At 44.6% G+C, this 27,656-nt stretch overlaps 1 protein-coding gene across 1 annotated transcript; it reads left to right on the top strand.

The window, feature by feature from the left end:
- Nucleotides 1–260: 260 nt before the first annotated feature.
- LOC139421774 (ras-related protein Rab-40C) lies at nt 261–27,067 on the top strand. Its single transcript, XM_071172895.1, has 6 exons — nt 261–1,994; nt 9,154–9,214; nt 14,941–15,001; nt 18,559–18,636; nt 23,221–23,443; nt 25,005–27,067. Exons 1-6 carry the CDS (start codon nt 1,853–1,855, stop codon nt 25,277–25,279), a joined length of 840 nt encoding a protein of 279 aa, XP_071028996.1. The 5' UTR covers nt 261–1,852; the 3' UTR covers nt 25,280–27,067.
- Nucleotides 27,068–27,656: the final 589 nt, after the last annotated feature.

The raw sequence follows: 27,656 nt of genomic DNA, 5'->3' as shown, positions 1-27,656 counted from the left end.
CCTTCACCTGCCTTTGCCCGTTTGCGTCACCGGTCACAGACCAGTACCCAGTCGACCAGTACGATCAACATAGTCGAATCTGCCCCTTAATCTCAGTCACTTCCACACTCTCAATGTGTTGTTGACAGATTTTATGATTGATTTTTCTGATAGCCAATCGGATCATTCTGTGCGTATGTATATCCAATCAGAGGCTGGTAAGGGCGGAGCGGGAACCTCGAGCACCAGACTGTGCAGTGCCTATCTGTCAACTACAGTGTGTTATCGCGAATATGATTGAGCGTGGAGGAAAAAAAACACATGTATGATTTTGCAAACTGAGATTTTCAAATGATTTACCGCGGACTTGGACTAAAACCTTACATCTCAAAGTGTGCTTTGGACCCACGAGAAAATACGGCAAACTGCAAGTTCTGGATAGAACCAAGGCAAGGAAAAGGTCGGGAAGTTACGGATCTTTGTTGTCCGGACAAGAGAGAGGGGCCCGATTTCAGAGCAGCCAGTCTCGGGTGAAGTTAGCAAGCAATCGGTACCAAGGAAGCCAGCATCGTAAACCACTTAGGAAGAGGATAGTCCAGTTTTCGACAGGTCAGGAGATTACTCGTAAAATTATTACCTAACTGGTTTATGAATGAGAGCTCAAACTGATACATATAGGGTATGTTATTTAATTCGGATGTTGACCTCTGTCGTTGATTTGATTTGACACTTGTCAACTAACCACGAATATCTAGCTAGTTTAGCATTACCAGCTAGCTTAGCATTACCAGCTAGCTTAGCATACCCAACTAGTTTAGCATTACCAGCTAGCTTAGCATACCCAGCTAGTTTAGCATTACCAGCTAGCTTAGCATATCCAGTTAACTTGCTCCTCCTGTCTTGCCAGCCACGCAAAGCTGTTGTTCATATGCCTATTTACCCTTTAATTACTATAACAGGGTTGCTAACTATCTAGTTTTAAAAGAAAACAGGTTATAAACAGTTTTGTTTTGTGGGCTCAACATAGGCTGTAACGTTAGATGTTCTTGATAACACTTTCTTTGTTGCGATAGCTAGCCCATAATGGCATTACTCGCTAGCTAGCTAACGTTATGCTAACAATAAGGACACAGATAGCCTGTACGCTAACTAGGAAACTAGCTACGTCCTTAAAATATACAGTTTAGCTAACGTCACGTCCACAAAACAAATATGTTGTTTTCATCTAAAGAGAGGTTATTGCCAGATAGCTCACAACAAGGTTCGTTTACTAGCCGTCTGTTGATGAAGCAACCGCGTTGTATTTTAAATGTAATTTATGTTTTAAACTGTGACAGGTGTTTGAAGCGCTAGCAGTCAGAGAAGTCGGTGGTTAAATAAATACCAGTTGTAAAACGGTGTTGAGGTTGGAAGATCAGGACTTCTGCTCGCAGCTTGCTTTCAGCAGTGACGTTATTTGGACCACCACTGGTACCCTGCCTAATTCCTGTCCAAGGGACGTTTTTGGTTTTGAGCAGCACACCGTACTTCCAACTGCTGCAAGCTGTTTAACCTGGAGGGACTTTTTATTTTTTATTGTGTCCACTGTTGCTGCATCATTCAGACTTGCCAAGCTACAATGGTGGTCAGGTGTTTTAACCTGTAGCAGCGCCTCAACTCCACCTCGACACACAACAGTGGGCCGTAGGGCTAATCAACAATTCTCAACTGGAGGACCACACAGACTCTTGACTCTTTTAACTTCTCTGCTGGAATAGACTGTACCTGTTTCCCCCCCTCTCTCCAGCCACTATCCCGCCTTAGTCCCCCTCTGCCTCCATCCTCTCCACTCTCCTCCCCCAGTGTGTGAGGGTACAGATGTGAGGAAGGTAGGATGGGTACCCAGGGCAGCCCGGTGAAGAGTTATGACTACCTGTTGAAGTTCCTCTTGGTCGGGGACAGCGATGTGGGGAAAGGGGAGATACTAGACAGCCTACAGGATGGATCGGCAGAGTCTCCGTACGCGTACAGCAGTGGTGAGTCACGAGCTCAGGACTTTTTCTAATAACTACTTTATTGAAGGGGAAAATGTACTTACTGTGACAGTGATTATGTGGTGGTCCAACCGAGCTGTCTTAGGATGAATGCACTAACTGTCAGTCGCTCTGGATAAGAGCTTCTGCTAAATGACTCACTTGCAAATGTACTACACACACACACACACACACACACAAAGTCTTGGCAGCAGCTAAGGGGGATCTCTAATAAATACAAATACACAGCACGAACGCGTAAAGACACAGACACACACGGACACATAACACATGTATACACATACTACACACACACCATCAACACACACACAGACGCATGGACACATAACACATGTATACACATACTACACACAAACACAGCAACACACACCATCTACATACACACACACACACCATCTACACACACACACACACCATCTACACACACACACACACCATCTACACACACACACACACACACACACACACACACCATCTACACACACACACACACACCATCTACACACACACACACCATCTACACACACACACACACCATCTACACACACACACACACACCACCTAAAAACAGACACATACCAGTCCGCTGTGTGTGGTAAGTGAATAATCTTTTCCGCTCCTGTAAAAACGTCTGAACAATGCAGACACATTCATACTGTCTCACTAACTAATAATGTATCAGCTACAGCAGAGGGTCCAGTCACTGTCTCACTAACTAATAATGCATCAGCTACAGCAGAAGGTCCAGTCACTGTCTCACTAACTAATAATGTATCAGCTACAGCAGAGGGTCCAGTCACTGTCTCACTAACTAATAATGTATCAGCTACAGCAGAGGGTCCAGTCACTGTCTCACTAACTAATAATGCATCAGCTACAGCAGAAGGTCCAGTCACTGTCTCACTAACTAATAATGTATCAGCTACAGCAGAAGGTCCAGTCACTGTCTCACTAACTAATAATGTATCAGCTACAACAGAAGGTCCAGTCACTGTCTCACTAACTAATAATGCATCAGTTACAGCGGAAGGTCCAGTCACTGTCTCACTAACTAATAATGCATCAGCTACAGCAGAAGGTCCAGTCACTGTCTCACTAACTAATAATGCATCAGCTACAGCAGAAGGTCCAGTCACTGTCTCACTAACTAATAATGCATCAGCTACAGCAGAAGGTCCAGTCACTGTCTCACTAACTAATAATGCATCAGCTACAGCAGAAGGTCCAGTCACTGTCTCACTAACTAATAATGCATCAGCTACAACAGAAGGTCCAGTCACTGTCTCACTAACTAATAATGCATCAGTTACAGCGGAAGGTCCAGTCACTGTCTCACTAACTAATAATGCATCAGCTACAGCAGAAGGTCCAGTCACTGTCTCACTAACTAATAATGCATCAGCTACAGCAGAAGGTCCAGTCACTGTCTCACTAACTAATAATGCATCAGCTACAGCAGAAGATCCAGTCACTGTCTCACTAACTAATAATGCATCAGCTACAGCAGAAGGTCCAGTCACTGTCTCACTAACTAATAATGTATCAGCTACAGCAGAAGGTCCAGTCACTGTCTCACTAACTAATAATGTATCAGCTACAGAGGGTCCAGTCACTGTCTCACTAACTAATAATGCATCAGTTACAGCAGAAGGGTCAGTAGCTGAAAGGTCGCTGCCCGAGTCGACAAGGTGGAAATCTCCAAGTGCCTTGAGGAAGGCACTTAACCCTAGTTTCCTCCAGGGGTAACATACTACTATGACTGACCCTGTAAAACAACACCTATCATACTACTATGACTGACCCTGTAAAACAACACCTATCATACTACTATGACTGACCCTGTAAAACAACACCTATCATACTGCTATGACTGACCCTGTAAAACAACACCTATCATACTACTATGACTGACCCTGTAAAACAACACCTATCATACTACTATGACTGACCCTGTAAAACAACACCTATCATACTACTATGTCTGACCCTGTAAAACAACACCTATCATACTACTATGACTGACCCTGTAAAACAACACCTATCATACTACTATGACTGACCCTGTAGAACAACACCTATCATACTACTATGACTGACCCTGTAAAACAACACCTATCATACTACTATGACTGACCCTGTAAAACAACACCTATCATACTACTATGTCTGACCCTGTAAAACAACGCCTATCATACTACTATGACTGACCCTGTAAAACAACACCTATCATACTACTATGACTGACCCTGTAGAACAACACCTATCATACTACTATGACTGACCCTGTAAAACAACACCTATCATACTACTATGACTGACCCTGTAAAACAACACCTATCATACTACTATGACTGACCCTGTAAAACAACACCTATCATACTACTATGACTGACCCTGTAAAACAACACCTATCATACTACTATGACTGACCCTGTAAAACAACACCTATCATACTACTATGACTGACCCTGTAAAACAACACCTATCATACTACTATGACTGACCCTGTAAAACAACACCTATCATACTACTATGACTGACCCTGTAAAACAACACCTATCATACTACTATGACTGACCCTGTAAAACAACACCTATCATACTACTATGACTGACCCTGTAAAACAACACCTATCATACTACTATGACTGACCCTGTAGAACAACACCTATCCTGTGTATTTTTATTTGTTTTTAAATAATAACGTTTTAAGAGAAGCTTTTCAAACCAGACCTTTCCTCCCACCCCTGGTTTGAATGACTTCACAGTCCTACAACAAGCCTTGTATTATAGAGTACACACACTACACACACACACTCCACACACACACTCCACACACACACTACACACTACACACACACTCCACACACACACACCCAGCATGTCCCCTGAGAGTGTAGCTACACAGTCACCATGACCTTAGCCCGAGGATCACCAGATGCCTTCTATTCTGGTTTGTCAGGGTGTGTGTTGAGTCGGGAGACGCCCATTAGCTACCATCACGCCTGGAATCATAGCTTCCACACCAGTTCATCAGGGTGTGTGTTGAACTGCCTACGTTGTCCTTGTTAAGTCATTTCAAAGGTTGTGTGGTTTATTTATTTTTATTTTTATTCAATACAGTAACATTGTTACCGGGAATCCCCAGTCATTATCGTTCAGAGCTAGGGGTGTCTACAGGCTAGCTGTTGTGTGACTCTGTCGGAGTCCTGGAGGTTCTCAGTGGAGAGGGGAGGTTGTGACAGATCCGTACCCGATGGGGTGAGCTCTCCTTGGGCATGAGGAAAGAGGACAGATGTCTGTCTGGGTGTTATGGTGCTGCTGGATGTGACAGCTTACTGCTGTTGATAGTTGGGGGGTGATGGAGAGAGAGAGAAGTGGGGGGGGGCTGCTGGTCTGTGGCTTCAAAAGAGCTGCTTCACACACTCTCAGCTCCATCAGACACATCCCCCAGAGACATGGGGGGAAAAGATAGAGGGAATAACTAATGAGAGAGAGAGAGAGAGAGAGAGAGAGAGAGAGAGAGAGAGAGAGAGAGAGAGAGAGAGAGAGAGAGAGAGAGAGATGCTCTGTCTTCAGGAACTATCTAATGTTCACATCTCTATGGGGACGAGCTCTATTCATGATACAGACTGTTCACACCTCTATGGGGACCAGCACTGTTCATGATACAGACTGTTCAGACCTCTATAGGGACCAGCACTGTTCATGATACAGACTGTTCACATCTCTATGGGGACGAGCACTGTTCATGATAGACTGTTCACATCTCTATGGGGACGAGCACTGTTCATGATACAGACTGTTCACATCTCTATGGGGACCAGCACTGTTCATGATACAGACTGTTCACACCTCTATGGGGACCAGCACTGTTCACACCCCTATGGGGACCAGCACTGTTCATGATACAGACTGTTCACACCTCTATGGGGACCAGCACTGTTCATGATACAGACTGTTCACACCCCTATGGGGACCAGCACTGTTCATGATACAGACTGTTCAGACCTCTATGGGGACCAGCACTGTTCATGATACAGACTGTTCACACCCCTATGGGGACCAGCACTGTTCATGATACAGACTGTTCACATCTCTATGGGGACCAGCACTGTTCACACCTCTATGGGGACCAGCACTGTTCACACCCCTATGGGGACCAGCACTGTTCATGATACAGACTGTTCACACCCCTATGGGGACCAGCACTGTTCATGATACAGACTGTTCACACCCCTATGGGGACCAGCACTGTTCATGATACAGACTGTTCACACCCCTATGGGGACCAGCACTGTTCATGATACAGACTGTTCAGACCTCTATGGGGACCAGCACTGTTCATGATACAGACTGTTCAGACCTCTATGGGGACCAGCACTGTTCATGATACAGACTGTTCAGACCTCTATGGGGACCAGCACTGTTCATGATACAGACTGTTCACACCTCTATGGGGACCAGCACTGTTCATGATACAGACTGTTCACACCTCTATGGGGACCAGCACTGTTCATGATACAGACTGTTCAGACCTCTATGGGGACCAGCACTGTTCATGATACAGACTGTTCACATCTCTATGGGGACCAGCACTGTTCACACCCCTATGGGGACCAGCACTGTTCATGATACAGACTGTTCACTCCTCTATGGGGACCAGCACTGTTCATGATACAGACTGTTCACTCCTCTATGGGGACCAGCACTGTTCATGATACAGACTGTTCACACCTCTATGGGGACCAGCACTGTTCATGATACAGACTGTTCACACCTCTATGGGGACCAGCACTGTTCATGATACAGACTGTTCACACCTCTATGGGGACCAGCACTGTTCATGATACAGACTGTTCACATCTCTATGGGGACCAGCACTGTTCATGATACAGACTGTTCACACCTCTATGGGGACCAGCACTGTTCACACCTCTATGGGGACCAGCACTGTTCACACCCCTATGGGGACCAGCACTGTTCACACCCCTATGGGGACCAGCACTGTTCATGATACAGACTGTTCACACCCCTATGGGGACCAGCACTGTTCATGATACAGACTGTTCAGACCTCTATGGGGACCAGCACTGTTCACACCTCTATGGGGACCAGCACTGTTCACACCTCTATGGGGACCAGCACTGTTCATGATACAGACTGTTCACTCCTCTATGGGGACCAGCACTGTTCATGATACAGACTGTTCAGACCTCTATGGGGACCAGCACTGTTCATGATACAGACTGTTCACACCTCTATGGGGACCAGCACTGTTCATGATACAGACTGTTCACACCTCTATGGGGACCAGCACTGTTCATGATACAGACTGTTCACACCTCTATGGGGACCAGCACTGTTCATGATACAGACTGTTCACATCTCTATGGGGACCAGCACTGTTCATGATACAGACTGTTCACACCTCTATGGGGACCAGCACTGTTCACATCTCTATGGGGACCAGCACTGTTCACACCTCTATGGGGACCAGCACTGTTCACACCCCTATGGGGACCAGCACTGTTCACACCTCTATGGGGACCAGCACTGTTCACACCCCTATGGGGACCAGCACTGTTCATGATACAGACTGTTCACACCTCTATGGGGACCAGCACTGTTCATGATACAGACTGTTCAGACCTCTATGGGGACCAGCACTGTTCATGATACAGACTGTTCAGACCTCTATGGGGACCAGCACTGTTCATGATACAGACTGTTCAGACCTCTATGGGGACCAGCACTGTTCACACCTCTATGGGGACCAGCACTGTTCACACCTCTATGGGGACCAGCACTGTTCACACCTCTATGGGGACCAGCACTGTTCACACCCCTATGGGGACCAGCACTGTTCACACCCCTATGGGGACCAGCACTGTTCACACCCCTATGGGGACCAGCACTGTTCACACCCCTATGGGGACCAGCACTGTTCACACCCCTATGGGGACAAGCCATGTCTATTTGAGTGACAAAAGGACAACGTGAAAACCTGAATTAAAAAGCGTCAGCTGACGTGAGCTGGCTGATCTGGACATTTCTGACAGGTTATAAATGTCTGATAAGGTCTGTAATGACTGCCATTTTAAATTAAAATGTTTCCTTTATTTAACTGGGCAAGTCAGTTAAGAACAAATTCTTATTTTCAATGACGGCCTAGGAACAGTGGGTTAACTACCTGTTCAGGGGCAGAACGACAGATTTTCACCTTGTCAGCTCGGGGGTTTGAACTTGCAACCTTCGGATTACTAGTCCAACGCTCTAACCACTAGGCTACCCAGCCACCCCAAAATGACAGAGGAACTGATTATTACTATTACACCTTTCAAGAGTAACTTTAAAGGTGGACTGAGTTCCTTTTAAATAAAATAATGCCAGTTCGTGAATTTTAAAATTGTATTTAACTTGGAAAGTCAACTAAGAACAAATTCTTATTTACAATGACGGCCTTCCCCCCGGCCAAACTCTAACGCAGACGACGCTGGGCCAATTGTGAATGAGCCTGGAATCGAACCAGGGTCTGTAGTGACGCCTCTAGCACTGAGATGCAGTGCCATAGACCGCCGTGAAAGCAGTAATTTGATTGGTCAGGACGAGAGCAAAGATTTCTCATCCAAGTGGAGAACTGCAACTGAAGCACAACGTGTGTCCTTTTACACACACACACACACACACACACACACACACACACAGAGAGCTATAAGGACAGGTGAACTGATAATGATTTTTAATGTCTAATACCTCTCCCTTCTTTCTCTCACCCTCCTCCCTACCACTTTCTCTTCTGTATTTCAACCTCCCCCTTCTCTCTCTCAACCTCCCCCTCTCAACCTCCTCTCTCTCTCTCTCTCAACCCGCTCTCTCTCTCTCTCTCAACCCGCTCTCTCTCTCTCTCTCTCTCTGTCTCTCTGTCTCTCTCTCTGTCTCTCTCTCGCTCTCTCTCTCTCTCTCTCTCTCTCTCTCTCTCTCTCTCTCTCTCTCTCTGTCTCTCTGTCTCTCTGTCTCTCTGTCTCTCTGTCTCGCTCTCTCTCTCTCTGTCTCTCTCTCTGTCTCTCTCTCTGTCTCTCTCTCTGTCTCTCTCTCTCTCTCCTCTCTCTCTCAACCTCCTCCCTCTCTCCTCCATCCAGGCATCGACTACAAGACCACCACTATTCTGCTGGATGGGAGGAGAGTGAAACTGGAGCTGTGGTTAGTACATCCTACATCAATCAACACGTTGTGGTTATTAGTGCAGTGTAATGTGTTGTTTTACAGGGTCAGTCATAGTAGTATGATAGGTGTTGTTGTACAGGGTCAGTCATAGTAGTATGATAGGTGTTGTTGTACAGGGTCAGTCATAGTAGTATGATAGGTGTTGTTGTACAGGGTCAGTCATAGTAGTATGATAGGTGTTGTTTTACAGGGTCAGTCATAGTAGTATGATAGGTGTTGTTTTACAGGGTCAGTCATAGTAGTATGATAGGTGTTGTTTTACAGGGTCAGTCATAGTAGTATGATAGGTGTTGTTGTACAGGGTCATAGTAGTATGATAGGTGTTGTTGTACAGGGTCAGACATAGTAGTATGATAGGTGTTGTTTTACAGGGTCAGTCATAGTAGTATAATAGGTGTTGTTGTACAGGGTCAGACATAGTAGTATGATAGGTGTTGTTTTACAGGGTCAGACATAGTAGTATGATAGGTGTTGTTTTACAGGGTCAGTCATAGTAGTATGATAGGTGTTGTTTTACAGGGTCAGTCATAGTAGTATGATAGGTGTTGTTTTACAGGGTCAGTCATAGTAGTATGATAGGTGTTGTTTTACAGGGTCAGTCATAGTAGTATGATAGGTGTTGTTTTGCAGGGTCAGTCATAGTAGTATGATAGGTGTTGTTTTACAGGGTCAGTCATAGTAGTATGATAGGTGTTGTTTTACAGGGTCAGTCATAGTAGTATGATAGGTGTTGTTCTACAGGGTCAGTCATAGTAGTATGATAGGTGTTGTTCTACAGGGTCAGTCATAGTAGTTTGATAGGTGTTGTTTTACAGGGTCAGTCATAGTAGTATGATAGGTGTTGTTTTACAGGGTCAGTCATAGTAGTATGATAGGTGTTGTTGTACAGGGTCAGTCATAGTAGTATGATAGGTGTTGTTTTACAGGGTCAGTCATAGTAGTATGATAGGTGTTGTTTTACAGGGTCAGTCAGTAGTATGATAGGTGTTGTTCTACAGGGTCAGTCATAGTAGTATGATAGGTGTTGTTTTACAGGGTCAGTCATAGTAGTATGATAGGTGTTGTTCTACAGGGTCAGTCATAGTAGTATGATAGGTGTTGTTCTACAGGGTCAGTCATAGTAGTATGATAGGTGTTGTTTTACAGGGTCAGTCATAGTAGTATGATAGGTGTTGTTTTACAGGGTCATAGTAGTATGATAGGTGTTGTTGTACAGGGTCAGTCATAGTAGTATGATAGGTGTTGTTTTACTGGGTCAGTCATAGTAGTATGATAGGTGTTGTTGTACAGGGTCAGACATAGTAGTATGATAGGTGTTGTTGTACAGGGTCAGTCATAGTAGTATGATAGGTGTTGTTTTACAGGGTCAGTCATAGTAGTATGATAGGTGTTGTTTTACAGGGTCAGTCATAGTAGTATGATAGGTGTTGTTTTACAGGGTCAGTCATAGTAGTATGATAGGTGTTGTTTTACAGGGTCAGTCATAGTAGTATAATAGGTGTTGTTTTACAGGGTCAGTCATAGTAGTATGATAGGTGTTGTTGTATAGGGTCAGTCAGGTGTTGTTTTACAGGGTCAGTCAGAAACAGTCAGCCAGTAGAGTTGTGTGAAGCAGTCAGTCAGTAGAGTTGTGTGAAACAGTCAGCCAGTGGAGTTGTGTGAAACAGTCAGCCAGTAGAGTTGTGTGAAACAGAAACAGTCAACCAGTAGAGTTGTGTGAATTAGTCAGCCAGTAGAGTTGTGTGAAACAGAAACAGTCAGCCAGTAGAGTTGTGTGAAACAGTCAGCCAGTAGAGTTGTGTGAAACAGTCAGCCAGTAGAGTTGTGTGAAGTAGTCAGCCAGTAGAGTTGTGTGAAGCAGTCAGCCAGTAGAGTTGTGTGAAGCAGTCAGCCAGTAGAGTTGTGTGAAGCAGTCAGCCAGTAGAGTTGTGTGAAGCAGTCAGCCAGTAGAGTTGTGTGAAGCAGTCAGCCAGTAGAGTTGTGTAAAACAGAAACAGTCAGCCAGTAGAGTTGTGTGAAACAGAAACAGTCAGCCAGTAGAGTTGTGTGAAACAGAAACAGTCAGCCAGTAGAGTTGTGTGAAACAGAAACAGTCAGCCAGTAGAGTTGTGTGAAACAGTCAGCCAGTAGAGTTGTGTGAAACAGAAACAGTCAGTCAGTAGTGTTGTGTGAAACAGAAACAGTCAACCAGTAGAGTTGTGTGAATTAGTCAGCCAGTAGAGTTGTATGAAACAGAAACAGTCAGCCAGTAGAGTTGTGTGAAACAGTCAGCCAGTAGAGTTGTGTGAAACAGTCAGCCAGTAGTTGTGTGAAACAGTCAGCCAGTAGAGTTGTGTGAAACAGTCAGCCAGTAGAGTTGTGTGAAACAGTCAGCCAGTAGAGTTGTGTGAAACAGTCAGCCAGTAGAGTTGTGTGAAACAGTCAGCCAGTAGAGTTGTGTGAAACAGTCAGTCAGTAGAGTTGTGTGAAACAGTCAGTCAGTAGAGTTGTGTGAAACAGTCAGTCAGTAGAGTTGTGTGAAACAGAAACAGTCAGCCAGTAGAGTTGTGTGAAACAGTCAGCCAGTAGAGTTGTGTGAAACAGTCAGCCAGTAGAGTTGTGTGAAACAGTCAGCCAGTAGTTGTGTGAAACAGTCAGCCAGTAGAGTTGTGTGAAACAGTCAGCCAGTAGAGTTGTGTGAAACAGTCAGCCAGTAGAGTTGTGTGAAACAGTCAGCCAGTAGAGTTGTGTGAAACAGTCAGCCAGTAGAGTTGTGTGAAACAGTCAGTCAGTAGAGTTGTGTGAAACAGTCAGTCAGTAGAGTTGTGTGAAACAGTCAGTCAGTAGAGTTGTGTGAAACAGAAACAGTCAGCCAGTAGAGTTGTGTGAAACAGTCAGCCAGTAGAGTTGTGTGAAACAGTCAGCCAGTAGAGTTGTGTGAAACAGAAACAGTCAGCCAGTAGAGTTGTGTGAAACAGTCAGCCAGTAGAGTTGTGTGAAACAGTCAGCCAGTAGAGTTGTGTGAAACAGAAACGGTCAGCCAGTAGAGTTGTGTGAAACAGAAACGGTCAGCCAGTAGAGTTGTGTGAAACAGTCAGTCAGTAGAGTTGTGTGAAGCAGTAAAGTAGTGCTGGACAGGACCAACCCAACCCTGTCTGTGGTGACAGATACATCGATCTGCCCTCTGACTAACAGAGATATCAGCAGTCCATTTCAACTCAGCCCCACTCTGTACAGCTGAAGGCCTTTTGGCCTTGGGAAGCTAGGTGGCCATTTTGGAGCGTAGAAATTAGCAGTCCATTTCTCTCGGAAACTAGTTTTATACCCTTTCCCAGATATATGCCTCATCACAATTTTATATTGGAGATCTACGGACAGTTCCTTGGACATGGTGGGGGTTTCTCCTCTGACTTCGTGGTGGGGTTTCTCCTCTGACGTCGTGGTGGGGGTTTCTCCTCTGACGTCGTGGTGGGGGTTTCTCCTCTGACTTCGTGGTATAGGTTCTCCTCTGACTTCGTGGTGGGGTTTCTCCTCTGACGTCGTGGTGGGGTTTCTCCTCTGACATCGTGGTAGAGTTGCTCTGTCAACTGTGGGACCTTAAATAGACAAGTGTGTTTCTTTCTAAATCATGTCCAAACTATTGAATTGGCCACCGGTGGACTCCAATTTGTAGTGACATCAAGGATGATCAAGGTGAATACACAGCTCCATCTGTAGTGACATAGCAGAGGGGTGTGAATACACAGGGGTGTGAATACACAGGGGCATTTCTGTGTTTCATTTTCAGTACATTTGCTAAATATGTCTAAACAGTCAGTCTGGAGAGTTGTGTGAAGCATTGTCAGTCAGTGGGAGAGTTGTGTGAAACAGAAAGTACTCCAGATTGAATTTACGAACACACCCGAAATCTTAACATGCCTAGCTAGTCATTTGTAATGCTAACAAGCTAGCAAGAGGTTGCATAGCAACAGCATCAACTTCCGGTCGACAGGCAAAATGCTAGTACGCTCAACTGAAACAATACCGTTTGTTTACAGTATACTGAAATTAACTAATAGTATATACTCATTAAGTATGTAGTATACAGTATGTTAGTATGGGTACTCATTAAGTAGGTAGTATACAGTATGTTAGTATGGGTACTCATTAATTAAGTAGGTAGTATACAGTATGTTAGTATGGGTACTCATTAAGTAGGTAGTATACAGTATGTTAGTATGGGTACTCATTAAGTAGGTAGTATACAGTATGTTAGTATGGGTACTCATTAAGTAGGTAGTATACAGTATGTTAGTATGGGTACTCATTAAGTAGGTAGTATACAGTATGTTAGTATGGGTACTCATTAAGTAGGTAGTATACAGTATGTTAGTATGGGTATACAGTATGTTAGTATGGGTACTCATTAAGTAGGTAGTATACAGTATGTTAGGGTGGGTATACAGTATGTTAGTATGGGTACTCATTAAGTAGGTAGTATACAGTATGTTAGGGTGGGTATACAGTATGCTAGTATGGGTACTCATTAAGTAGGTAGTATACAGTATGTTAGTATGGGTACTCATTAAGTAGGTAGTATACAGTATGTTAGTATGGGTACTCATTATGTAGGTAGTATACAGTATGTTAGTATGGGTATACAGTATGTTAGTATGGGTACTCATTAAGTAGGTAGTATACAGTATGTTAGTATGGGTACTCATTAAGTAGGTAGTATACAGTATGTTAGGGTGGGTATACAGTATGTTAGTATGGGTACTCATTAAGTAGGTCGTATACAGTATGTTAGTATGGGTACTCATTAAGTAGGTAGTATACAGTATGTTAGTATGGGTATACAGTATGTTAGTATGGGTACTCATTAAGTAGGTAGTATACAGTATGTTAGTATGGGTACTCATTAAGTAGGTAGTATACAGTATGTTAGTATGGGTACTCATTAAGTAGGTAGTATACAGTATGTTAGTATGGGTATACAGTATGTTAGTATGGGTACTCATTAAGTAGGTAGTATACAGTATGTTAGTATGGGTATACAGTATGTTAGTATGGGTACTCATTAAGTAGGTAGTATACAGTATGTTAGGGTGGGTATACAGTATGTTAGTATGGGTATTCATTAAGTAGGTCGTATACAGTATGCTAGTATGGGTACTCATTAAGTAGGTAGTATACAGTATGTTAGTATGGGTACTCATTAAGTAGGTCGTATACAGTATGTTAGTATGGGTATTCATTAAGTAGGTATTATACAGTATGTTAGGATGGGTACTCATTAGTTTAGGGGCGTTGGCCTAAAGAGAAGTCTTCTTACTCTACCCTTGTTTTCTGAAGTGCATTATCTGGGCTTTATCTTGGATAATCATTCATCTCCGTTTGGTACACCGTAGATTGACACTGTATGTGGAAACGGCACATTTTCTACGTTTTGTAGAAACAAATTTAATGTCAAAGTTTTACCCGATGATATCATCAGAAGTTAAACCATTTTAAAAACAGTGATATTCAAACGCTATGGGATTTGTGGTGACGTGGGGAGGAAGATGATACCCTCCTGGCTAGAAACTCGTTGCAGGTTTTGAAAATCACTTTTTCTTACTTTGAATCCTATCCTGTGATGTCACAGATACATTTATTTTTAGAACCTTCTCTTTTTAACCACAGATCAAAATTGGCGGAATTTCCCTTTAATTGTGGTTAACTCAGATCTCTCTCTCTCTCAGGGACACGTCAGGACAGGGGAGGTTCTGCACCATCTTCAGGTCCTACTCCAGAGGGGCTCAGGTAGGAACACACATTCTGCTGACATGGTACACACATTCTGCTGACATGGTACACACATTCTGCTGACATGGTACACACATTCTGCTGACATGGTACACACATTCTGCTGACATGGTACACACATTCTGCTGACATGGTACACACATTCTGCTGACATGGTACACACATTCTGCTGACATGGTACACACTTTCTGCTGACATGGTACACACTTTCTGCTGACATGGTACACACATTCTGCTGACATGGTACACACATTCTGCTGACATGGTACACACATTCTGCTGACATGGTACACACATTCTGCTGACATGGTACACACATTCTGCTGACATGGTACACACATTCTGCTGACATGGTACACACTTTCTGCTGACATGGTACACACATTCTGCTGACATGGTACACACATTCTGCTGACATGGTACACACATTCTGCTGACATGGTACACACATTCTGCTGACATGGTACACACATTCTGCTGACATGGTACACACATTCTGCTGACATGGTACACACATTCTGCTGACATGGTACACACATTCTGCTGACATGGTACACACATTCTGCTGACATGGTACACACATTCTGCTGACATGGTACACACATTCTGCTGACATGGTACACACTTTCTGCTGACATGGTACACACTTTCTGCTGACATGGTACACACATTCTGCTGACATGGTACACACATTCTGCTGACATGGTACACACATTCTGCTGACATGGTACACACATTCTGCTGACATGGTACACACATTCTGCTGACATGGTACACACATTCTGCTGACATGGTACACACATTCTGCTGACATGGTACACACATTCTGCTGACATGGTACACACATTCTGCTGACATGGTACACACATTCTGCTGACATGGTACACACATTCTGCTGACATGGTACACACATTCTGCTGACATGGTACACACATTCTGCTGACATGGTACACACATTCTGCTGACATGGTACACACATTCTGCTGACATGGTACACACATTCTGCTGACATGGTACACACATTCTGCTGACATGGTACACACATTCTGCTGACATGGTACACACATTCTGCTGACATGGTACACACATTCTGCTGACATGGTACACACATTCTGCTGACATGGTACACACATTCTGCTGACATGGTACACACATTCTGCTGACATAGTGTGTATATATACAGTTGAAGTCAGAAGTTTACATACACTCAGGTTGGAGTCATTAAAACTTGGTTTTCATCCACTCCACAAATTTCTTGTTAACAAACTATAGTTTTGGCAAGTCGGTTAGGACATCTATTTTGTGCATGACACAAGTCATTTTTCCAACAATTGTTTACAGACAGATGATTTCACTTATAATTCACTGTATCACAATTCTAGTGGGCCAGAACTTTACATACACTAAGTTGACTTTAAACAACTTGAAAAATTCCAGAAAATGATGTCATGGCTTTAGAAGCTTCTGATAGGCTAATTGACATAATTTGAGTCAATTGGAGGTCTACCTGTGGATGTATTTCAAGGCCTACCTTCAAACTCAGTGCCTCTTTGCTTGACATCATGGGAAAATCTAAAGAAATCAGCTAAGACCTCAGAAAAAGAAATTGTAGACCTCCAAGTCAGGTTCATCCTTGGGAGCAATTTCCAAACGCCTGAAGGTACCACGTTCATCTGTACAAACAATAGTACGCAAGTATAAACACCATGGGACCATGCAGTCGTCATACCGCTCAGGAAGGAGACACGTTCTGTCTCCTAGAGATGAACGTACTTTGGTGCGAAAAGTGCAAATCAATCCCAGAATAACAGCAAAGGACCTTGTGAAGATGCTGGAGGAAATGGGTACAAAAGTATCTACATCCACAGTAAAACGAGTCCTATATCGACATAACCTGAAAGGCCGCTCAGCACGGAAGAAGCCACTGCTCCAAAACCGCCATTAAAAAAAGCCAGACTACGGTTTGTAACTGCACATGGGGGCAAAGATTGTAGTTTTTGGAGAAATGTCCTCTGGTCTGATGAAACTGTTTGGCCATAATGACCATCGTTATGCTTGGAGGAAAAAGGGGGAGGCTTGCAAGCCGAAGAACACCATCCCAACAGTGAAGCACGGGGGTGGCAGCAGCATGTTGTGGGGGTGCTTTGCTGCAGGAGGGACTGGTGCACTTCACAAAATAGTTGGCATCATGAGGTAGGAAAATTATGTGGATATATTGAAGCAACATCTCAAGACATCAGTCAGGAAGTTAAAGCTTGGTCGCAAATGGTTCTTCCAAATGGACATTGACCCCAAGCATGCTTCCAAAGTTGTGGCAAAATGGCTTAAGGACATCAAAGTCAAGGTATTTGAGTGGCCATCACAAAGCCCTGACCTCAATCCCATAGAAAATGTGTGGGCAGAACTGAAAAAGTGTGTGCGAGCAAGGAGGCCTACAAACCTGACTCAGTTACACCGAGGAGGAGGAATGGGCCAATATTCACCCAACTTATTGTGGGAAGCTTGTGGAAGGCTACCCGAAACGTTTGACCCAAGTTAAACAATTTAAAGACAATGCTACCAAATACTAATTGCGTGTATGTAAACGTCTGACCCACCGGGAATGTGATGAAAGAAATGAAAGCTGAAATAAATCCTTCTCTCTACTATTATTCTGACATTTCACATTCTTAAAATAAAGTGATGATCCTAACTGACCTAAGACAGGGCATTTTTTTACTAGGATTAAATGTCAGGAATTGTGAAAAACTGAGTTTAAATGTATTTGGCTAAGGTGTATGTAAACTTCCCGACTGTATATAGTATATATATTAGTATTATATTAGTATATATATTAGTATTATATTAGTATATATATTAGTATTATATTAGTATTATATTAGTATATATATTAGTATTATATTAGTATATATATTAGTATTATATTAGTATATATATTAGTATTATATTAGTATTATATTAGTATATATATTAGTATTATATTAGTATTATATTAGTATATATATTAGTATTATATTAGTATATATATTAGTATTATATTAGTATATATATTAGTATTATATTAGTATATATATTAGTAGTATATTAGTATATATATTAGTATTATATTAGTATATATATTAGTATTATATTAGTATATATATTAGTATTATATTAGTATATATATTAGTATATATATTAGTATTATATTAGTATATATATTAGTATTATATTAGTATATATATTAGTATATATATTAGTATTATATTAGTATTATATTAGTATTATATTAGTATTATATTAGTATTATTGTTTCATGTACTTCTCTTTTTGACCTGCAGTGTTGGAGCTACAGTTTCACTGTACCCTGCAATTACATCTGAGACTCTGTGCACATGACTAATAAACTCATCTAATCCAGTACACACACAATCTAATGACATAGTACACACACACAATCTAATGACACAAGTCCCCTACTGAGTGTGTTTGGCTGGTCCTGTCTGCTCCTCCTACTTCTATAAACAGGACATAAAGAACAATGCCGTGTGTGTGTGTGTGTGTTTTCTCTCCAGGGAATCCTGCTGGTGTATGACATCGCAAACCGCTGGTCGTTCGAAGGCATCGACCGCTGGATACGAGAGATTGACGAGGTATGGAGGGAGAGGAGGAGGAGAGGGGAAAGGAGAGGGGAGGGTAGAGGAGGAGAGGAGAGGGTAGAGGAGGAGAGGAGAGGAGAGGAGAGGAGAGGGGAGAGGGGAGGAGAGGAGAGGAGAGGAGGGGAGGGGAGGGAGAGGAGAGGGGAGAGGAGGAGGAGAGGGGAGGGTAGAGGAGGTGGAGGAGGGGGAGGAGAGGAGAGGAGAGGAGGGGAGGGAGAGGAGAGGGGAGAGGAGGAGGAGAGGGGAGGGTAGAGGAGGTGGAGGAGGAGGAGGAGAGGGGAGGGGAGGGAGAGGAAAGGAAAGGAGAGGAAAGGAGAGACCCTGTCCCATAGTCCTCAACACACCTCGGTGAACAGAACCGAATAGACCCAGAGTACTGCTATAGACACACCATGTCCTTCTGGGATGCAGAAGCCTAGAGGACATCCTCCCTGTGTGTGTGTTTCTCTCAGGGTGTTTGGTGAAGATATGTCTTTCCTGGTTCACCTCTAGTCTACAGTACCCTGGAACTGGACTCCTGTCATTCAGAGAGCGGGAGACAGATACGAAACGGGGGAGGGGGAGAGACGAGGGGGTGGAAAGGAGAGGGAGAGAGACAGACAGATGGGGGGGGGGCAGAAAGAGGGGGGAGAGAGACGAGGGGGAGGAAAGGAGAGGGAGAGAGACAGACAGATGGGGGGGGCAGAAAGAGGGGGGAGAGAGACGAGGGGGAGGAAAGGAGAGGGAGAGAGACAGACAGACAGATGGGGGGGGAATAGACTAGAGAATTTGATTGGTAGAATGAAAGGTGAAGCCGCTAGAAAGACCAGGGCCCGTTTCCCATAGCGATGGAACTCAGGCTTACCAGTGTTTTAACCACGTATCTTTCCTACAACGACCCAAGATGCAACATGTGTTTCCCTAAACACCACGCAGAGGGAACGCTCGTTAAGTGTGTTGTTGCAGCGTGTCGATACTGATGGGATGGATACTGATGGGATGGATACTGATAGGATAGGATGGATACTGATAGGATGGATACTGATAGGATGGATACTGATAGGATGGATACTGATAGAATGGATACTGATAGGATGGATACTGATAGGATAGAATGGATACTGATAGGATAGAATGGATACTGATAGGATAGGATGGATACTGATAGGATAGGATGGATACTGATAGGATAGGATACTGATAGGATGGATACTGATAGGATAGGATGGATACTGATAGGATGGATACTGATAGGATAGGATGGATACTGATAGGATGGATACTGATAGGATGGGATGGATACTGATAGGATAGGATACTGATAGGATACTGATAGGATGGATACTGATAGGATAGGATGGATACTGATAGGATGGATACTGATAGGATGGATACTGATAGGATGGATACTGATAGGATGGGATGGATACTGATAGGATAGGATACTGATAGGATGGATACTGATAGGATAGGATGGATACTGATAGGATGGATACTGATAGGATGGATACTGATAGGATAGGATGGATACTGATAGGATAGGATGGATACTGATAGGATGGATACTGATAGGATGGATACTGATAGGATGGATACTGATAGGATGGATACTGATAGGATAGGATACTGATAGGATAGGATGGATACTGATAGGATGGATACTGATAGGATGGATACTGATAGGATGGATACTGATAGGATAGGATGGATACTGATAGGATAGGATGGATACTGATAGGATAGGATGGATACTGATAGGATGGATACTGATAGGATGGATACTGATAGGATGGGATATATATATATATATATATATATATATATAAAAGAGACAGTTCTAACAGTTTCTATAACTTACTACTGTTTTCTACTTCCTGTAAACCACTGAAATTCCCCCCCCCCCCTCTCTCCCTCCCATCAGCATGCCCCGGGTGTACCTCGTATCCTGGTAGGCAACCGGCTCCACAGGAGAGGGAGAGAGACAGACAGATGGGGGGGGGGCAGAAAGAGGGGGGAGAGAGACGAGGGGGAGGAAAGGAGAGGGAGAGAGACAGACAGATGGGGGGGGGCAGAAAGAGGGGGGAGAGAGACGAGGGGGAGGAAAGGAGAGGGAGAGAGACAGACAGACAGATGGGGGGGGAATAGACTAGAGAATTTGATTGGTAGAATGAAAGGTGAAGCCGCTAGAAAGACCAGGGCCCGTTTCCCATAGCGATGGAACTCAGGCTTACCAGTGTTTTAACCACGTATCTTTCCTACAACGACCCAAGATGCAACATGTGTTTCCCTAAACACCACGCAGAGGGAACGCTCGTTAAGTGTGTTGTTGCAGCGTGTCGATACTGATGGGATGGATACTGATGGGATGGATACTGATAGGATAGGATGGATACTGATAGGATGGATACTGATAGGATGGATACTGATCTGATAGGATGGATACTGATAGGATGGATACTGATAGAATGGATACTGATAGGATGGATACTGATAGGATAGAATGGATACTGATAGGATAGAATGGATACTGATAGGATAGGATGGATACTGATAGGATAGGATGGATACTGATAGGATAGGATGGATACTGATAGGATAGGATACTGATAGGATGGATACTGATAGGATGGATACTGATAGGATAGGATGGATACTGATAGGATGGATACTGATAGGATGGGATGGATACTGATAGGATAGGATACTGATAGGATACTGATAGGATGGATACTGATAGGATAGGATGGATACTGATAGGATGGATACTGATAGGATGGATACTGATAGGATGGATACTGATAGGATGGATACTGATAGGATGGATACTGATAGGATGGGATGGATACTGATAGGATAGGATACTGATAGGATGGATACTGATAGGATAGGATGGATACTGATAGGATGGATACTGATAGGATGGATACTGATGGGATGGATACTGATGGGATGGATACTGATAGGATGGATACTGATAGGATGGATACTGATAGGATGGGATGGATACTGATAGGATGGATACTGATAGGATAGGATGGATACTGATAGGATGGATACTGATAGGATGGATACTGATAGGATGGATACTGATAGGATAGGATGGATACTGATAGGATGGATACTGATAGGATGGATACTGATAGGATGGGATATATATATATATATATATATATATATATATATATATAAAAGAGACAGTTCTAACAGTTTCTATAACTTACTACTGTTTTCTACTTCCTGTAAACCACTGAAATTCCCCCCCCCCCTCTCCCCTCCCATCAGCATGCCCCGGGTGTACCTCGTATCCTGGTAGGCAACCGGCTCCACAGGAGAGGGAGAGAGACAGACAGATGGGGGGGGGGGCAGAAAGAGGGGGGAGAGAGACGAGGGGGAGGAAAGGAGAGGGAGAGAGACAGACAGATGGGGGGGGGCAGAAAGAGGGGGGAGAGAGACGAGGGGGAGGAAAGGAGAGGGAGAGAGACAGACAGACAGATGGGGGGGGAATAGACTAGAGAATTTGATTGGTAGAATGAAAGGTGAAGCCGCTAGAAAGACCAGGGCCCGTTTCCCATAGCGATGGAACTCAGGCTTACCAGTGTTTTAACCACGTATCTTTCCTACAACGACCCAAGATGCAACATGTGTTTCCCTAAACACCACGCAGAGGGAACGCTCGTTAAGTGTGTTGTTGCAGCGTGTCGATACTGATGGGATGGATACTGATGGGATGGATACTGATAGGATAGGATGGATACTGATAGGATGGATACTGATAGGATGGATACTGATCTGATAGGATGGATACTGATAGGATGGATACTGATAGAATGGATACTGATAGGATGGATACTGATAGGATAGGATGGATACTGATAGGATAGAATGGATACTGATAGGATAGAATGGATACTGATAGGATAGAATGGATACTGATAGGATAGGATGGATACTGATAGGATAGGATGGATACTGATAGGATAGGATGGATACTGATAGGATAGGATACTGATAGGATGGATACTGATAGGATAGGATGGATACTGATAGGATGGATACTGATAGGATGGGATGGATACTGATAGGATGGGATGGATACTGATAGGATAGGATACTGATAGGATACTGATAGGATGGATACTGATAGGATAGGATGGATACTGATAGGATGGATACTGATAGGATGGATACTGATAGGATAGGATGGATACTGATAGGATGGATACTGATAGGATAGATACTGATAGGATAGGATGGATACTGATAGGATGGATACTGATAGGATGGATACTGATAGGATGGATACTGATAGGATAGGATGGATACTGATAGGATGGATACTGATAGGATAGGATGGATACTGATAGGATGGATACTGATAGGATGGATACTGATAGGATGGATACTGATAGGATAGGATGGATACTGATAGGATAGGATGGATACTGATAGGATGGATACTGATAGGATGGATACTGATAGGATGGGATATATATATATATATATAAAAGAGACAGTTCTAACAGTTTCTATAACTTACTACTGTTTTCTACTTCCTGTAAACCACTGAAATTCCCCCCCCCCCTCTCTCCCTCCCATCAGCATGCCCCGGGTGTACCTCGTATCCTGGTAGGCAACCGGCTCCACCTGGCGTTCAAGCGGCAGGTTCCTACGGAGCAGGCCCGGGCGTACGCGGAGAAGAACGGCATGACCTTCTTTGAGGTCAGCCCGCTCTGCAACTTCAACGTCATCGAGTCGTTCACAGAGCTGTCTCGCATCGTACTGATGAGGCACGGCATGGAGAAGTTCTGGAAGCCCAACAGAGGTAGGAGGGGAGGGGGAGGGGGGGGGGGGGGGGGAGCTTGACACTGATAAAAAAAAAATGTACAAGGACTACATGTGCTCCTAATTAGAAAAAAATTGTAGGACCACAATAAAAAGTATTCAAGGTATAGATGATATAAATAGGTAGTAATTACAGAATCCAGGGTTTAGGAGCACCAGAAGGAACACAATAAGATTCAGCCTACATACAGCTGTCCTACTTTAATATTATAACATATACCATTTAGCAGGAGCTTTATCCAGTGACTTAGTCATGCGTACATACATTTTACGTTTGGACGGTCCCGAGAATTGAACCCACTATCCCGGTGTTGCAAGTGCTATGCTCTAGCGGCTAAGCTACGGAGGGCCGCGCTCTAGCGACTGAGCTACGGAGGGCCGCGCTCTAGCGGCTGAGCTACGGAGGGCCGCGCTCTAGCGGCTGAGCTACGGAGGGCCGCGCTCTAGCGGCTGAGCTACGGAGGGCCGCGCTCTAGCGACTGAGCTACGGAGGGCAGCGCTCTAGCGACTGCGCTACGGAGGACCACATTAGAAGCGCATCTAAAGAAGCTCTCCCTTGTTCCTTTCTGAACCACCAGATGTTTACTGCTGGTAAAATTACCACACGATATCCTTCATCTGTGGTTAGCAGGTTGCTAGCTAGCTAATGATCTGTGGTTAGCAGGTTGCTAGCTAGCTAATGATCTGTGGTTAGCAGGTTGCTAGCTAGCTAATGATCTGTGGTTAGGCAGGTTGCTAGCTAGCTAATGCTCTGTGGTTAACAGGTTGCTAGCTAGCTAATGATCTGTGGTTAGCAGGTTGCTAGCTAGCTAATGATCTGTGGTTACCAGGTTGCTAGCTAGCTAATGATCTGTGGTTAGCAGGTTGCTAGCTAGCTAATGATCTGTGGTTAGGCAGGTTGCTAGCTAGCTAATGATCTGTGGTTAGGCAGGTTGCTAGCTAGCTAATGATCTGTGGTTAGGCAGGTTGCTAGCTAGCTAATGATCTGTGGTTAGGCAGGTTGCTAGCTAGCTAATGATCTGTGGTCAGGCAGGTTGCTAGCTAGCTAATGATCTGTGGTTAGCAGGTTGCTAGCTAGCTAATGATCTGTGGTTAGCAGGTTGCTAGCTAGCTAATGATCTGTGGTTAGCAGGTTGCTAGCTAGCTAATGATCGGTGGTTAGCAGGTTGCTAGCTAGCTAGCTAGCTAATGATCGGTGGTTAGCAGGTTGCTAGCTAGCTAGCTAGCTAATGATCTGTGGTTACGAGGTTGCTAGCTAGCTAATGATCTGTGGTTAGCAGGTTGCTAGCTAATGATCTGTGGTTAGCAGGTTGCTAGCTAGCTAATGATCGGTGGTTAGAAGGTTGCTAGCTAGCTAGCTAGCTAATGATCTGTGGTTACGAGGTTGCTAGCTAGCTAATGATCTGTGGTTAGCAGGTTGCTAGCTAATGATCTGTGGTTAGCAGGTTGCTAGCTAGCTAATGATCTGTTGCTAGCTAGCTAATGCTGTAACAGGACAGAACAAGGTTGAAGTAACTGTCTCTCCTCCCCTCTCCCTCCAGTCTTCACTCTCCAGGACCTGTGCTGCAGAGCGATTGTCTCCTGCACGCCCGTCCACCTGATCGACAAGCTGCCGTTGCCCGTGGCGATAAAGTCCCACCTCAAGTCCTTCTCTATGGCCAATGGGATGAACGCAGTGATGATGCACGGACGTTCCTATTCGCTGGCCAACGCGGCGGGCGGGTCTAAAGGGAACAGTCTGAAGCGTTCGAAATCTATCAAACCCCCCCAGAGCCCCCCACAGAACTGCACACGCAACAACTGTAAAATCTCCTAGTGATAGACCCTGTCTCGGGGGAGGGGGGAGACTGACACCCTAAACACACTGAAACAGACCCTGTCCCTTCCACTGAGGGGAGGATGTGTAGAGCCTGTGGGGAGAACCAAGTCTGAGACCTAACCTACACCCTGAAGGGAGGAGATACCCTGAAACAGACCTAGCCCTTATCCCATACCCTAACCCTGGGGGAGGAGAAACCCTGGGTGAGGAGGGTGATGAAACCTAGTGTAGGAGGAGGAGGGAGGTGAAACCTAGTGGAGGAGGAGGACGGAGGTGTGTGTGCACAGACTTGAGGAGACCCGACCAGACATTTCTGGTCAACCCTCGTCCATAGGAGGGGTTGTGCTGGAGTTGTAATACACCCAGAATAGATCCACATCCAGAATACACCCAGAATACATCCATCCACACCCAGAATACATCCACACTACATCCAGAATAGATCCACAACCCTACTGAGTTCTAGTGTTTTCCCCTCCTCTCTTCTTCCCTCCCTTTCTCTCTCTGTTGATCAGAGTGTTGCCTCCTGCTGTCCCATGATTCATATGTTAAATAATAGATGTTCTCTTCATGGATCTCTGCCTGCTCTCCTTCCTTCCTCTCTCTCCATCTCCCTCACTCTGCCTGCTCTCTCTCTCTCTCTCCATCTCACTGCCTGCTCTCTCTCCCTACATCTCCCTCACTCTGCCTGCTCTCCCTCCCTTCTCCCTCTCTTCCACTTTCCACTCTTCCATCTCCCTCACTTTGCATTCTCTCACACTCCCTTCATCTTTACCTCCCATCTCCCTCCCTCTCCCTCCCTCCTTCTCCCTTCCCTACCCTCCTCTCTCTCCCTTTTCTCTTCTCTCCAGAGTCATCCAGTCTGCCTGCCAGTTTTCCTCTCCTTCCTCTCTCCTCCTTTCCTTCCTTTCTCTCTCTCCTCCTTTCCTTCCTTTCTCTCTCTCCTCCTTTCCTTCCTTTCTCTCTCTCCTCCTTTCCTTCCTTTCTCTCTCTCCTCCTCTCCTTCCTTTCTCTCTCTCCTCCTCTCCTCTCTGCACCAGTTTCCAGTGCAGCCAGTGAAGGTCACCCTATTCCCTACACATGCTCTGGTCTAAAGTAGTGCACTATGTAGGGAATAGGGTGCCAGGGCCCATAGAGCTCTGGTCTAAAGTAGTGCACTATATAGGGAATAGGGTGCCAGGGCCCATAGAGCTGGTCTAAAGTAGTGCACTATGTAGGGAATAGGGTGCCAGGGCCCATAGAGCTCTGGTCTAAAGTAGTGCACTATGTAGGGAATAGGGTACCATTTAGGACGTAGTCCCAGACTCACCCAATGAAGCCTGGTTGTCAGGCTGAGTGGTGTTCTCTTCTCACTGCAGGGCGGCCATATTGTTTTCCTACACAGACAGTCAGCGACGTGAGCGTGGAGCCCCAGAGTTTCTCCTATTCGGGGAAATCTCCTGGCACTCAAAGCTATTTTTCTCCCTTATTGTTCTGTGTTTTACTGAACTGTCCCTCTGGTCTCAGAGAGAGTAGTATCTCTCTGAGTATCAACCGCTAGAAGGACAGACTCTTCTATGTATGTATGGACGGCCTTTTCTCATTTGGGAAAAAGTCTGTCCTCTCTCCGTCCTCTCTTCTGCGTGATCCGGAAACCGATAAGTGGTCGAGTGGTGCCAATTAGTTAGTAGACGAACGGAAGAGGCTCCTCCCCTCCTCGATAGCCACCTTTCATGGAGGATGGTCATGTGGACCCTACCCCGAGTCCTTCACGGGAAAGACTCTTGAAATGTAAAAAAAAAAAAAGAAGTTTAATCACGTTACACATTTATTGGGGATTCCACCCTGTCAACATAATTTGGAGAGGAGTCTTTATTTTATACAGGTAGCATTTTCACCCACATTCCCTTCTCGCCGCCGTTCCCTTCTCGCCCACGTTCCCTTCTCACCCACGTTCCTTTCTCACCCACGTTCCCTTCTCACCCACGTTCCCTTCTCACCCACGTTCCCTTCTCACCCACGTTCCCTTCTCGCCGCCTCTCCTCGATTACCTTTGACCTTTTTCCAAAAGGAGGCGATAGAGGACGGAGGGAGAGATAGAGGGACCCCGGAGTTGAGCAAACGTAATGGAGAAAAGGACTTTGTTTTATGTAGTTTGTATGCAACAATTGCATCCATCGCCTCAAAAGTCCAGTATTGTATGAATGAAGAAAATAGGACTTTAACTCTTGTCTGCTTTTTATAAAGAAGCTTCTCCCCCCGACAGCCGTTTTCCAGGCCTCCCTCTGTGAGGTTTTCCTGGTTAGGTCACATGGTCAGGTCATGAGGTCAGGGAAAACCTCTCGGTCTGGTAATATGAAAAGGTTGTCAAGCTGTTCTTTGGCCAGGACAGAAG

The sequence above is a fragment of the Oncorhynchus clarkii genome, chromosome 12, assembly GCF_045791955.1.
Source record: "Oncorhynchus clarkii lewisi isolate Uvic-CL-2024 chromosome 12, UVic_Ocla_1.0, whole genome shotgun sequence".
In the NCBI taxonomy this organism is placed as follows: domain Eukaryota; kingdom Metazoa; phylum Chordata; class Actinopteri; order Salmoniformes; family Salmonidae; genus Oncorhynchus; species Oncorhynchus clarkii.
Note: the sequence above shows the minus strand (reverse complement) of the source record. Positions and strands in the feature narration are given on the sequence as shown.

Coding starts and splice junctions, on each gene's coding strand:
- LOC139421774 (XM_071172895.1), top strand. CDS start 1,853: ATGGGTACCCAGGGCAGCCCGGTGAAGAGTTATGACTACCTGTTGAAG. Junction 15,002..18,558: donor CCTACTCCAGAGGGGCTCAG/GTAGGAACACAC, acceptor TTTTCTCTCCAG/GGAATCCTGCTGGTGTATGA. Junction 23,444..25,004: donor GTTCTGGAAGCCCAACAGAG/GTAGGAGGGGAG, acceptor CTCTCCCTCCAG/TCTTCACTCTCCAGGACCTG.